The sequence below is a fragment of the Trachemys scripta genome, chromosome 5 (genome assembly GCF_013100865.1).
Source record: "Trachemys scripta elegans isolate TJP31775 chromosome 5, CAS_Tse_1.0, whole genome shotgun sequence".
Classification (NCBI taxonomy): domain Eukaryota; kingdom Metazoa; phylum Chordata; order Testudines; family Emydidae; genus Trachemys; species Trachemys scripta.
The window spans coordinates 43,961,404-43,976,043 of NC_048302.1; the positions used below are offsets into that span (position 1 = coordinate 43,961,404).

General features: G+C 41.6%; 1 protein-coding gene across 10 annotated transcripts in view; it reads left to right on the forward strand.

Annotated features, from left to right (window-relative positions):
• C5H4orf33 (chromosome 5 C4orf33 homolog) overlaps positions 1-14,640 on the forward strand; it is a 97,240-nt gene that overhangs the window by 43,670 nt on the left and 38,930 nt on the right. For all 10 annotated transcript variants that reach the window (XM_034772432.1, XM_034772437.1, XM_034772433.1 and 7 more), the window contains 2 exons: positions 3,002-3,062; positions 6,627-6,675. In XM_034772432.1, the coding sequence (XP_034628323.1) occupies positions 3,002-3,062; positions 6,627-6,675 (110 nt within the window). The remainder of the gene's footprint in view (positions 1-3,001; positions 3,063-6,626; positions 6,676-14,640) is intronic.

Genomic DNA, 14,640 nt, shown 5'->3' on the forward strand with positions numbered 1-14,640 from the left:
GAGGGTGAACCATCACCACACTCTGAGCTCTTCTGGAGAGGTACAATTGGAACCACTGTACTGCTGGGCTATCTACACCTGCTGTGTCATGTAAGAGTGTTAGCAGTACCTTGTGGTCCAGTTTGTCTACAGTTGCAGAGAGGTACATCAGTACTAGCCTAGAAATCTTGCCTATGATCATGGCCATAGGAATGCCATCTCTTAGTGTCACCACAGCTGTCTATGTTCTGTGCTGTTGTCTGAAACTGGCTTGTGAGTCATCCAAGGTGTTGGCTTATGTAGCATTGTTGGAGCTTGATTACTACTTTCTCAGTTATTTTGTCTAGGAATGGGAGGTTGAAAATGGGTTGTTAGCTGAGAGGTTTTCAGGGTCAAGTGATGGCTTAAGTATCAAATAAACTATTAGATTTTTTCAGGAAATTTGGTAGGTATGCGTCTCTGAAGGAGGCAATGACTATTTCCATTAGTAGTGTGCAGAGTTGCTTTTTGCTGGCTTTTACCAGCCAAGGGGGACACCGATCCCTTTCACAGGTTGTGGCTTTAATATATTTCAGGGCTTATTGAGCTTTAGCATGTGTGATAGGGCCAAACTCAGTCAGGAGTGGCAGGGTGGATGTTACAATTTGTTCAGAAGTGAAATTTTCTTTTCTGGTTTTTCCCAATATATAGTCCATATGTATTTGTATTGATCTTATCAGTGAAGTACACTGACAGCTCTTCAAAAATTTTTGATGCATGAGTCTGATATCTGGGCTAGGCAGTCGAGATTGATTAGCTGGTTTACTCTATGAACTAGTTCTGCTAGGCATCAGTCTGTTGCATTGATTGCACGGGGTAGAAGGCTTATTTTGCCTCCTTATTGCAGTGGTGTAGTCCTGGTAAGAGTTGTTTGTGCTGCTGGTGGGTGGCTTCAAAGTGTCTTTTTGTACCATGGGCATTCTAACCTTCTGCCTATGCGTGTCTTCTATAGTGCTTAATCTGTGAATCAAGGTGATCTTCCTGGTCAAGTTGGGTGAACGCGTGGCTTTAGACAAAAGGCATCAGTGGTATTTAACATCAAGTGATGGTTCTGTTGTACTAACTCATCAGCACCTTGGCCTCCTGGGCTGAGTTGCAAACCTAGAGAGTTCAGGAATCTTCAGGGGTGGACCAGCATTTAGATGCTCACTATCATGGTGGGAAGGAGGGAAGGCTATGATCTTGCCTAGACGAGGTTATGATTGTATTGTTGATGTCTCCAATATACACTCCTAGGCTGAAGATAGGATCCAACATATGTCCATTTGCATGTGTGGATCTAGAGCCCACCTGGGAGAATCCCATGGTTTCCATGTAGGCCATAAGATTAAGTACTACTGTATCATGTTCATTGTCTATATGGAGGTTAAGGTCACTGAGGACCAGGCATCTGAGGGATTCCAATACCATGCTGGACAGTAGCTCCAGAAGTTCCTCCAGGAAGTTGACAGGCTTTCAATCTGGAGTTCTGTAAATCACTAGGAGCCCTAGTTTTCTTTTGTCTTTGCCTCACAGATCATAGGGATGCATTCAAATGTTTTTGTTTGGTAGACGGAATGTCCTTTGCACCCGAGGTTGGAAGGGAACAGAACTATCTCAATCTCCTCCTTTTTCTGGTGCACTGTAGGGTGTGCCTCAAAATGATCAGTTGTGTCAAGATATGAAAAATATTGAGTTTGATAACAAATTAAGAGTCTCTGAGTTAAAATATCATGCTCTGTATGTATGAGAAGAATTGCTAAAATTAATCATATAAAATAAAAAGTTATATTTAGGAGCAACTTGACGACAGATGAACATAAAACATGTTTTGGAATATTAATTTTCTAGACGCCTAAGAAGGTTTGCAGTTAAAATTACTTATATACACATTCTGGCTGAAGCTGATTGAAAAAGAAACAATTTCCTGAGAAACTTTCAAATCTGCTATTTTGCAGGGTTTTAAAGGGGCTTATTTTGGTTTTTTTTGTGAATGTTTCTGTCAGGTTTTTTTTAAATCAAAATTGCATTTGAAATTGAACACTTTCGTTTACTGAAAACTGAATCTTACAAACATTTCTGTTTAACATAAATTACATTTTTAGTTAAGAAAAAAAGTTGATGATGATTTTTGATAATAAAGTTGATTAAAAATATTCCAAAAAGTTTTGAAAAAACGGAACGGAACGTTTTGAAGAAGTCAACAATTTGTAAATAAAACTTCATGTTTAAATAAGGCAATTTTTCCTCAAGAAAACTTTTTGGTAAAAAAATGTTGCCCAGCTCTAACAGTAGCATTTTTTCATATTTTGGATTGTTTACCCATTACAAAGTGCAATGCTGCAATGCAGAAACAAAAGAGTGTTTATCAGTCAGGGGAAGTCTGGGTCAGAACAATCAGAATTTTCACTAAAAAGTCAAACCAAACCTTTTAGAATCCTGGTAAACCTTTATTTAAAGGCTTCTTTTGGTGGCAGATCACTTCAGGGGTAAGGCCAAAGCAGACCAATCTACCCTATTCCTTCAATACCAAATCTGTCCCCTTCCAAATATAACGGTGTTTAACTACACAGTATGCATGCCTAGACATCCCACCACAGACAGTAATTGTATTTGTCCTGTCGGAAAAATACACTCATATATTCATAATATGATTATCACATTATTGAGGCAGTCTTTCCATCCTCACAACTCTGCAATGCCTGAAACATCTTAAAGACGAATAAAAGAATAATTTAGAGGACATGTGGTTTACCTGTGAAGACTGAGACTATCCCACAGATATAATCACAGGCAGTAGCCTTATGGTATTTACCTTGGTGTTGTCTTGCTGACAGCTTCCCCTTATTTCCTTATTGGTCACTTAAGCCCTCCTAATCAATACTTAGCATTCCACTTGCAGGGGCATATTCCGGATTTATGCAGAGGGATTTTTTTTTTCTTTTCCCAAGTACAAACTTTCTTAATTCTTGGAATTCTTTGTGTGTTTGTTTTGTTTTTACAGTTGTTGAATCCTTTTTTCTGAATAGTGAGACTAAAGACTATCTAGAAGTGGAACTTTGCCCGTAAGTTTTGATTTGTAATACTGATGATGCATTGTTGATGTTTCTCCTCTAAATCCTTGCACTTTGTAACCTTTATGTTCAGAGGTATTGCTGATTTTTTTTTTGTAAGTTGCATACTGTACATTGAACCTGGGGGCATTAGTTTCAGGCATTAACTATTTTTTAATGAAACAGTTTATAGATGGGTGTAACTTATGACAGGGAGAACTGGAGGCCAGAGTGTGAGTGAGGGGAATATGGACGTGCTGCACTTGGAGAGGAACAGTCAGCGGCTGGATGAATATAAGATGACAAGTCAGGCCTTGTGCTGCAGTCAGGGTTTGTGGGGTGGGTAGGGAAAGCTACTTTGAGCAGTTAAAACTTTATTCCAGTTTTATACCCTCCTTGACAACTCTGTTTGAAGTACATTGCTGTCCTGGCTCTTACACATATCTTACTGTGCATATCTTGTGGACCTCAACAACATTCTAGGTTGTAATTTGTTTGCAACCTTGGATCTTGTAAAAGGACTCCCCAGCTGCACTCCCAACATCACTTCTGCTCTTAGTAACACAGATAAAGAACAGAGAAAACTTTACATAGGTGGCAGTTTGGCCATAGTATGAATAAACCTGGAAGGATTTTCCTCCCTACTCCACTGTTTTATGCTGCAGAGGATTCCAGCAGCTTTTTGCCTTAAATTAGGCATACAAAGAATGCTAATTACACAGGAAAAGCTCCAGTCCATAGGTAATGAGAAATTATTGAAAAGGAAATGCAGAAATGTAGTGATATAAAAAGGAGTTTAAATATCTTAATGTTTTCCAGAGTTTGGTAGCTAATGCTGGTCTAGAACTCTTTGACAACTTTTTTTTTATTAGAAAATGGCAATTAATTGAAACAAAAACTTTTTTCAGACCATATTGGGTATGTTGAGAGTTTCTCAGGTCCAGGATGGGGGGAGGGGAGAAAGAGAGAGATCCCAAAACAGCCCAATGGTAAGGAAACATATCTAGCCATTAACCACTTGGAGAACCTAGGGCCTCTCTATCTCAGCAAAAAATAAGCCTTGGTTTTGCTCTGCATCAGAATGGAACCAAATGTCAAAACCTCAAAATTTTTCACAAAATGGAATCCTTGTTTTCCGGCCAGTTCTAGTGACAGCTATTTTATCAATTTTTTCTCATCCATGGCCCCAGAGATCTTTGGATTCTCTTGCCCCCATAACCTATAAACCCGAGAGACTAAAGACTCAGAATGTTAGTTCATTCATGAAAGCTCTTGGCTTGTCACTCAAAGTTTATGTTTATTAATTAGAAAAATTGTCTGCTCCATTTGCACTTAACGGAACATATCCTGCATTCCTTCCCATGTATGGAAAACTGCTTCTGAGTCGCAGCAAATGTATAATCACTTATTTTTTAAATTTAAAAAATGTGAAGATTCATAAAAACTATTAAACGTACTGCTCTTGAAATTAGGCATTTATATACACTACTTATTGATGGGTTTATTTAGAACTCTTACTGCTTGTGGCATTGCAGCCAGCTGTAATCTGACTAATTAATTCTGGTCATAAATGTGGGGTTGTTTATTAAAAAAAATTCAGGGATTATGTGCAATATTTAATTGTTTGTAACTAGAAAAAATAATGGTAGTCATCTAGTACTACCTGTTTCTTGGGGGGTGCTGATTATGGTTGTGATGTATCTTAGCACATACCATATTACAAATTAAAATAATGAATAGGGAATGGAGAGATTACCACGTTAGAAGTCAGGCAAGAGACTCAGATGTTATCAGAAGTTACCAGATAGATACTTAGGCAGTTCATAAGTGCATCTAGACCCTGAAGATGCTGTGTATCATGGTGATCTATTTATTTTTATTGGCTTTATTTGTAACATATGGAGATTCTTGGTAGAAAATTAACCACTCCACTGCTTACAGACCTAGTTAACATTCAGCAACAAGAGTAGGTTAAGGACCATGTGTTCCTATGTGTTTGTGGAGTTTTGGGATTTTTTTTTTTTTTTTTTTTTTTTGCAGGTTCAATTGATCAGAAGTCTTATATTAAAAATTTTAATTGTTCTGAGACATCATATAGATTTAAACCACAAGAGACACTGGCATTAAGCTTTCTTAAAAATGTAGGACAAAAACCAGGGGGATGAAATGGTGAAAGCTAAGAATGTTAATGTGGGGTGGGTTAACCCACTTGCTGCTGCCTCTTCATCATTTTTTTCAAAAGTGAGCATTCTTGAGTTGCATGCACATACACATTTCATCTGTCTTTAAGCATACATTTTTCAATTCATGACTGTGAGATGCTCACTCATGATGAGCAGTACCTTAGTCCTCAAATATTTCCCTTGGAATCGGGGGCTATTGGTGGCACTACGCAGTGTAAGTAGGAGTATGAGAATTTGGACCTTAATGAAAACAATCTACTCTAGATGTCCAGTTCTCAAATTTCAAGTTCCCCTCCTAAGATTGTTAATTCAAAACTCTGTTATTTCCAGAGTACCCGGCTAGAAATATGCCTTGTATGTCATTTTGCTTATTTTAATAATGTATATATTTTTAAAAATCACATAAAATCTTCAGTCCTAATTCTGCAAATTTTGGGCCTGATTCTATGAGTTGCTGAGTACCTTCTTCAGGTTGCCAAGCACCCTCAAATTTCTTGGGTGAATTGAGGGTGCTCAGTGTCTCACAGGTTCAGGGCCCATTATTGTAAATGAAATACTGCAAATATTATATCACATCCGTAGCGGCACAGCATTTTAAAAAGCATACAATATGCCGCAAGTTGTCACCACATCTGGATCAAGCTGTATTATTAACTGTGGGTCTCTAAGCAACTAACTAGAACATATTAATTAAAATATATATAATTATTGAAAGATCAAGCAATCATACCTTCTTCATGTTTACGGAGAAGGGGGAGTTTGAGTTTGTAAACAAAGGTTTGAGTAAATGGAAGTTATTTATTTAACACTGACATAAATGATAAAGATATATCTCCCTTTATGTGAAATAAGATGTTACATTGATTGTGGGCTGGTAGGATGCTGAAATCTTACTATCTTTGGGGCACTTATTTATAGAATTCATCACAGATTATGTACAATGTGATGAACATTATTAAAATGAATCCAAGCAGCTGGTCTTTAAATTGATTTTCCTATGTAATAATTAACTTCTGATGTAGCAAAAAAGTTAGATGATGAAGTTTTGATTTATTCTCTGTGTCTAGACATAACTTAAATTTGGGTACCATTTTAATTTGAACTGATCACTGTTGTAATCTATTCTAATGGGGATAAAATAGACCACTGCCTTTAAAGTGTGTGAATGCATATGCTTGTCACTTCCATTACCAGTGGGAATTAGGATAGATCAGTCAACTTGACTGGAGTCTTCAGGGAACAAGCTTCTGATTAATTGAAGATGAGATTAGATGTTAAATTAAATTCTTCAATATTTTACAAGGGAGGACTCTGAGCTAGTTATAAAATTTGTTTTGTTTTGACATTATAATTGAAATTATCTTTTTTTTCCCTCATGTTTGTCTTTGGCTAGGCATGGACAACATCTTGTATTATTGCTCTCTGGAGGAAACTGTTTTGAAGTGAGTAATGTTCCACAGAAACATTTTATGATAAAATGCAAACCAAAAACAGCTTTGTTTTTTTTTAAGTACTTGTTATAGTGTTTTCCCTTGTATTCAGTTGCTTGTAATATCTCTGCAGAAATAAGATTTCTTTCATCACTAATTTTGCTGTTTTTCCACTTGGCAATATTATTATTTTTTATCTTTGTGTCTTAAGGAGCACAAATGAACAACGGTCTTTTATTTATTACTGTATTTGTGCTCTGATATCAATGATATCAAAAAAGTTCCAAGGGCAGGGATTTTAGGGCTTGATTCTGCAAGGTACCTCCTGCATGGTGCCATCTCTCCTCAGCTCTCAATGTTGTATCTCACAGAAGGGACTCTGCATCTTACAGGGCAGGAATTAGTTTGTGTTCCCTCTGCAGGCTGGTTTTATAGCTTAGAACAAAGATTCTCAAACTATTTCCCAGGATGGACCATATGTCATTAGTAAGGCTAAGATTTTTGTCACGATTATTTTTAGTAAAAGTCAGGGACAGGTCACAGGCAACAAACACAAATTCATGGAGCCCTTGACCTGTCCCTGACTTTTACTAAAAATAACCGTACAAGCTGTGTGGCAGAGGTGCACAGCCCCGACTGTGGCCCGTGCCGCATGGCACCGGCTGTGACCCTGTTGCAAGCGTTGGGGCAGGAGCTGCCCCCATCGTGGGGCAGGAGCGCACAGCCCCGGCTGCAGTCCCAATGGCGGGGCTATGTGGGAAGCATAGCCCCAGCTCCAGCCCTGGCTTCAGCTGCGGACAGCTGAAGCTGTCGAAGTCATGGAGGTCCAGTAAAGTCACGGAATCAGGGCTGGCTCTACTGTTTTTGCCGCCCCAAGCAGCGCGCCGAATTGCCGCCCCAGACGACTGGGGCAGTCCGTGTGCCGTTTGGGCGGCACGCGCATTTCCGCCGCGGCGGCAATTCGGCAGCAAATTCTGTCTTCAGCCGGAAGACAGAAGCAGCTGAATTGTCGCCACTGCGGACAGCTGAACATAGAAGCTGCTGCTGAGTTGCCGCCGCAGAAACACGCGTGCCACCCGAAAGGCACATGGACTGCCCCTGCTGTGCGCGGCGGCAATTCAGCGTGCTGCTTGGGTGGGCAAAAACACACGGACTGCCACCCCTTGCAGATTGCCGCCCCAAGCACCTGCTTGGAATGCTGGTGCCTGGAGCCGGCCCTGCACAGAATCCATGACTGGCGTGACCTCTGTGACTAAATCGTAGCCTTAATTATTAGTGAATGTGTTTTGTGGACTATCCTTCACTCCCTATCTTTCCAATTCATAATCTTTAAACTACAGCTATTATCTACATAGCAAGTACACCTCTACCCTGATACAACCCTGTCCTCGGGAGCCAAAAAAATCTTACTGCATTATAGGTGAAACTGCATTATATCGAACTTATTTTGATCCACCAAAGTGCGCAGCTCCGCCCCCCCCCACCAGAGCACTGCTTTACCGCGTTATATCCGAATTCATGTTATATCGGGTCGCGTTATATTGGGGTAGAGGTGTATTGTTAGAGAAGTATTTAATGCCTTTTTAGTTGTCTCCAATGCATTATAGTATTTGGAAAGAAGTAGGAGATCCAACAGCAAATGACCAGCCAGCTTTCCACAGACTACCAGTAAGTGTTCTGTAGCCTACGGATTGGAAACCTTTGGCATAGAACATAAAATATTGTGAACTAAATGCTCAAAACTAGGTGCCTAGGTTGTTCTTGCAGAAATAGGCACACATGAGTGAAGCTAGTGAAGATTTACATAATTTACCTGTTCGCAACTATGTGAAAATGTGAGGTCCAGATCATGACCCTAGCTGTGCACTCACACAAGGGAACAAATGAGCCCACGAAAACCCTTGATTCACCTGTGCTTGCTGCTCATACTGTGAGGGAGAGAGCAACTACCACCAAGATGCTATTCCTCTTCCTGCGCAGGGGAGTGGAGAATTGGTTAGCAGGGTCTGGGAATGGGCATAGTCTTGGTTCTGCCCCCTCAATGTGTTGGCACAGCTGAGATGGCACACAGAGGAAAGTGAGCTGCTCCAGAAAAAGGCATATGGTGCAGCTTACTTCTCTGCTAGAGCAAGAGGGAAGCAAGGAAAAGAACTGAAATATTCCTGGGGCAAATTATTAAGGGCAGATTGTAAGATTACTGTCTACCCCTGAATATTGATGGTTTTCCTCTAAATGTTTGCAGTGGAAAAGTCTGTAAAGGTGATCCCGAAAAGAAAAGAGAAATTGAGTTTGTTCCTTTTAAAAAATCTTTATGGTGTATAGAGAAGACCTAGAAGCGTTGCTTTATTTTTAATATTTTTCCTGCTGTTTTTAACATTAGAAATATTAAAGTCTGACCTTCTCTAGTGTTAAGAAAGTAGGAAAACAGGAGCTGCTATACTTGTTCTGACCAATAGTCCATCTAGTCTAGTATCCTGTCCGTGACAGTGGCCAGTACCAAATGTTTCAGAGGAAGGCATACGAACTGCGCAGTATGCAGATATTGAGTAATCTGCTCTCCATAAAGGCCTACTCTTAACCCCTAACAGTTCAAGATTGTCTTACACCCCGACCCATGAAGTTTTATCTTTCTTCCAATATGCTTTGTTAGCGTTGACTATTATAACTGGATTTTCTTCTTATCCATATAAATGTCCAATCTCAGACTTTAAGGCCAGAAGGGATGATCATGATCATCTAGTCTGACCTCTTGCACATTTCAAGCCACAGAACCTCACCCATCCACTCCTGGAATACACCAATAACCTTTGGCTGAGTTATTGAAATAATCAAATCATGATTTAAACACTTCAAGTTACAGAGAAACCACCATTTACGCTAGTTTAAATTGGCAAGTGGGCCATGCTCCATGCTGCAGAGGAAGGTTTCTGACCTATGGGAAAATTCCTTCTCAACTCCAGATATGATGATCAGCTAAACCCTGAGCATGTGGGCAAGACCCACCAGCCAGACACCGGGAAAAGAATTCTCTGTAGTAACTCAGAGGCCTCCTCATCTAGCGTCCATCATCATCCGTTGGAGATATTTGCTGCTAGTAGTCAGAGATCAGCTACATGCCAATGTAGGCAATCTCATCATACTATTCCTTCCATAAACTTATCAAGCTCAGTCTTTAAGTAAGTTAGGTTTTTTGCCCCCACTGTTCCCCATGGAAGGCTGTTACAGAACTTCACTCCTCTGGATGGTTAGAAACCTTCACCTAATTTCAAGCCTAAACTTGTTGATGGGCAGTTTATATCCATTTGTTCATGCCCACTGTGATGTATTTGTAGAGATCAATCAGCTCCCCGCAGCCTTCTTTTGGTTAGGATAAACAAGCCAAGCTCTTTGAGTCTCCTCTCATAAGGTTGGTTTTCCATTCCTCTGATCATCCTTGTAGCCCTTCTCTGCACCTGTTCTAGTTTGAAGTCATTTTCCCTAAACATGGGAGACCAGAATTGCACACAATATTCCAGAAGAGGTCTCAACAGTGTCTTGTATAATGGTACTAACACTTCCCTATCTCTACTGGAAATACCTCTCCTGATGCATTAGCCTTTTTCCCAGCCACATCACATTGGCGGCTCATAGTCATTCTATGATCAACACCCCAATCTTTCCCCTCCCCTGTCTCGTCCAACTGATAAATCCCCATCTTATAGCAAAAATTCTTGTTGTTAGTTCCTAAGTGCATGACCTGGCACTTTGCACTATTAAATTTCATCTCTTTCTGGCTTCTTAATTTCAAAGAAGTGTTGTTGGTAAACTTGTGTGGTAACGCAAAGTATATTAGGAGCTCCCTTAGCCGTCAGATGAATTGACAGGTGTGCTGAATCTTTTTACAGAGACTTTTTTCACAGTTAATATAGGGTGATTGAGTTAATGAATAGGAACAAAATACAAATTGTTTTTAACAACCTGAATAAAGACCTCTTCCCATCCCAGTTAATCAGGTTTACTGAGCTATCACAATAATGGGTCCAGTACAAAAGAGAGATTAGACAAATAGATGGATAAGATACATGCTCCAATGTCTGAAGACTTTCAGCTTCTTTATGAAATATAAAGAAAATGATACAAAGCCATATCTTTCCATTGCAGATAATCTTTAAAGAAGATTTGGACACTTTATTTAGGTGCTTATATGGGATTTGAGCACTTTTGAAAATCTGGCTCTCATAGACTAGTTTTGACTGGTTCATTTCAAAAAGGACCGCTGTAACATTCCCAGACTTCCTTAAGCTCAGGAAGTGCATATTATATAGGGACCTGATGTTCATATTCTACATTATATTTTAATTTGTTTTTTACTACTTTGTAGGAGATTAAAAAGAAATACAATAAAACAATTTTTAAAATATGTTTAAAAAAGGAAAAATCCCTAAAATCCCTTTTCTGAAAATGAAAACATTTAAAAAATGACTATAAAATACGTTTTCTCACTGTACAGGATTTTTTTTACAATGAGAATAAAATAACTTTATTTCTCAATATGAGTCCTAGGAAGATGCAAAATGGTGTTCATTTTACCCTGTTGTTCACTTTGCCAACTATTTCACTTCATGGTAGGTCTCTGTCTGAGGAATATTAGCTTCAAGATTAAATACAGGTCATTTGTTTTTAAAAATGATTTTAAAAAGTAGATTGAGAATAATTATGGTAAAACAATTTCTGTAATATCTTTTAAAAAATAATGGATTTCCACTTTTTTTTTTACTGACAGGTTTGCAAATTGCAATCACTGCTCTCTTTATCCTCTTCCCCTTCCGTTGTTTTTTTTCTTGGTTGTAATCAGGGACAATAAATTTCACTTTATCATTTGTGTTATTCCTGTAACATAAATCATAGGAATAGTACAGTTTATTTAAGTAATACCTGTATGCCTGCCAATCAGTTGTAAATTGGTTCCATGGATGTAACCATCAAATTAATAATAAAAAAAAATTCACTACTAGACATATTCTTACACAAAATTTCAGTTACACCATGTAAGCAACTGAGGCCACTTTAGACCTTTTATTTATTTTTATTAATACTTAAATACTGCACAGTCCAATATCCCTTGAAATCCTTGTATAGATTGCACATACACTTTTACTGTTGGCTCACAGTGTCAGTTAACTGAACACTGCACTTGAGGCTTCTGTTGAGTTGAACAGGTTTCTGTCTTGCATGAAATCTTTGGCAGATGGATTTTGTAAGGTCCGTACACTGTAGTAATGATGCACTGTACCTTTGTGAGAATTCATCAGAAAATTTTCACCTCCTGTATTGACAAAGGATTTTTAAGGTGAGTAAAGTGCAATTTTAAAAAGCGTTCTTGTAGTTAAGTCCCAGTCTTGCTCTTGTTGAAATAAATGGCAAAACTCCCAGAACTTGCCCCAGGGGATTAAATATTGCTAATATTTAAGCAATGATGGCTGATGGAGTATTGACCAGCTGAGTGAGGGGCCTTAATGTTCATGTAGCCCCTTGTCTCCAGCAACTGGTGTTTCACTTCCAGGAAATGGCCAACCCAGAGATTGCTATTGTAAAAAGGGACTCTATCAACATAAAAATCACACTTATGTTGTTACAGACCTGTTACAGGTATTGTAACACCTAAGATTACTATAACTGAGGCTAAAGAGAGGGAGAGAGACTGTTTTCTTTTTGTTCTGTCAGATTGTTTATTTAGTACATAATTGACCTGTATAATCAGTTTCATTGTTTCCCCCATAGAGTCAGTTCATCCAGTTATGTTTGGGTCTTTCACAGGGTAACAGGGGAGAGAGAAATTTTCAAAACCAAGGGTGTGAATTTTAAAACCATAAACAATGACTGTAGGCCTCAGATGGATGTTGTATGTGAAACTACATTTAACTAATGTTCACTTTGATAGTGTTCCTTTACTTATGAACATTTAAAAGTGTGTGTGTGTGTGTGTGGGAGAAATAAAGAAATTACTTTTTCATGTTTTGAAAAATTAAATTTAACAGCATATTGCTATGCTTATAGTCTCCTGTTTACAATACTGGTCTTTTCCCAGCAGTGAGAAACAAATTACTTTTGATTTTAGGAACAGGTGATTCTTCTTCGAGTGCTTGCTCATATCGATTCCAATTAGGTGTGCGCGCGCTGTGTGCACGATCGTCGGAGAAATTGTCTACCCTAGCAACACCCGGTGGGTCGGCTGTGGAGCCCCCTGGAGTGGCGCCTTCATGGCGCCGGATATATACCCCAGCCGACCCAGTGCCCCCTCAGTTCCTTCTTACCGCCCCTGACGGTCGTTGGAACTGTGGAGCGCAGCATAGCTGTTCTCCACTCTCCCTAGCTTATCCAGTTAATTCTTATAGATAGTTGTACTTATAGTTGTATGTTCTTTAGATTAGTTATTCCTGTTCATAGTTCATTGTTAAATAGATGTAAATAGTTAGCGGGGGTTAAGAGAGCTGCTTCTCCCCCCTTTTCCCCCGGCGCTTAGCCGGGCTCATGCCCAAGGCTCCTGGCTTTAAGCCGTGCGCGACTTGTGCTAAGCCTATGCCAACGGGAGACCCTCACAACTCTTGTCTGAAGTGTCTAGGGGAGTCTCACCAGACAGACAAGTGTAAGATCTGCAAGGCTTTCAGGCCCAGGACCAAAAAGGAACGGGACTTTAGACTTAAGCAGCTCCTCATGGAGGCGGCACTTAGCCCAGATTCTCCTGCGGCGCGCCAAGTTCCGGCACCGAGCGCTTCGGTGCACAGCGCCCCTGTGGCACCTACTGGTACTACACCACGAGCAGATGCGGATAAGGCCTCGCGGCACCATCCTCCTTTGGCACCGCGTCCGCCGCAAGCGCTTCGGCGCCGTCCCTGTCTCTGGGACATAAGAGGCCCCGCAAGACACAGGAGGCCTCTGTCCTACAGATACTGGCTCCCCCGGTACTGGTGGTAGAGCCGCGTCCGCCTCTAGAGCGCCAGAAGTCGCAGATATCGGCTACACCATTGACTCCGGCACGGGGGCCATTGAGTCCAGTGCGGACTGGCTCACCACCACAATCCGTGGTGGAGCCCTGTCTCCCGTCTACCCCGGAGACCTTTGCAACGGCGAAGGACCTCATTGCTCTCACGGAGCCGGCGCAGTCTCAACCTGCGGCACCGCCCGCCCTTCGGTCCGTGCAATCCAGGGGCAAGCCTGCCCTGGTACGCCCGCCGTCTCCAAGCGTGGACTCGCGGCACTGCTCCAGGTCTCGGAGCAGGTCCCGACGCCACTCGCCGTCCCGGCGCCGACTGTCATCCCCGGCACCGGTTGTACTCGCGGCCTAGGTCCTCTTTACGGCACCGATCTATGTCTCGGCACCGTCTGGATCATCGGTACCGATCGGAGTCGCGACATAGCTCCCGGCACCGGTATGAGAACCGCTCCAGTTCGAGGGGGCCGCTCCCGGCACCAAGTCTACAGGCGGTCGTCTCGGTCCAGATCTGGATCTCAGCACCGACGGCACCGATCTTGATCACGGAACCACTCACCGGCACCGCGCAGGGACCGCTCGCCTGCAGATCAGCACCGTATCGTACGGAGCCCATTCAGACGCATTCGGCACCACCTTGGCCCTCGAGATCAGCGTCTCGCTCCTCCGAGGGCGCTTCGAGATCAGCATATCCTCCTCAGGGTCAAGCTGCCGCTGACTTGGGTCACTGGCAGGAGGGGGCAGAGGACCCTGCGCAGGACCCTACGCATTGGTCTTTCTGGACTCTGTGGGCATATCACGAAGCGCAAGGGGCTCCACCATCAGCCTCTCGCTCTGCACACTCCGAGCCCAGAGTCCCGGAGGCCACCATCTCATGTCCTCCCACAGGGGGCATGGAGGCTCCCGTGCCTACACTTCAGGCCCTGGACCCCGGGGCAGGAGACCCTCTGATTCAGGGACCCTTAGAGCCGGAACCCCCTTTGGACCCCTTGCCCCCGGAGGCATCC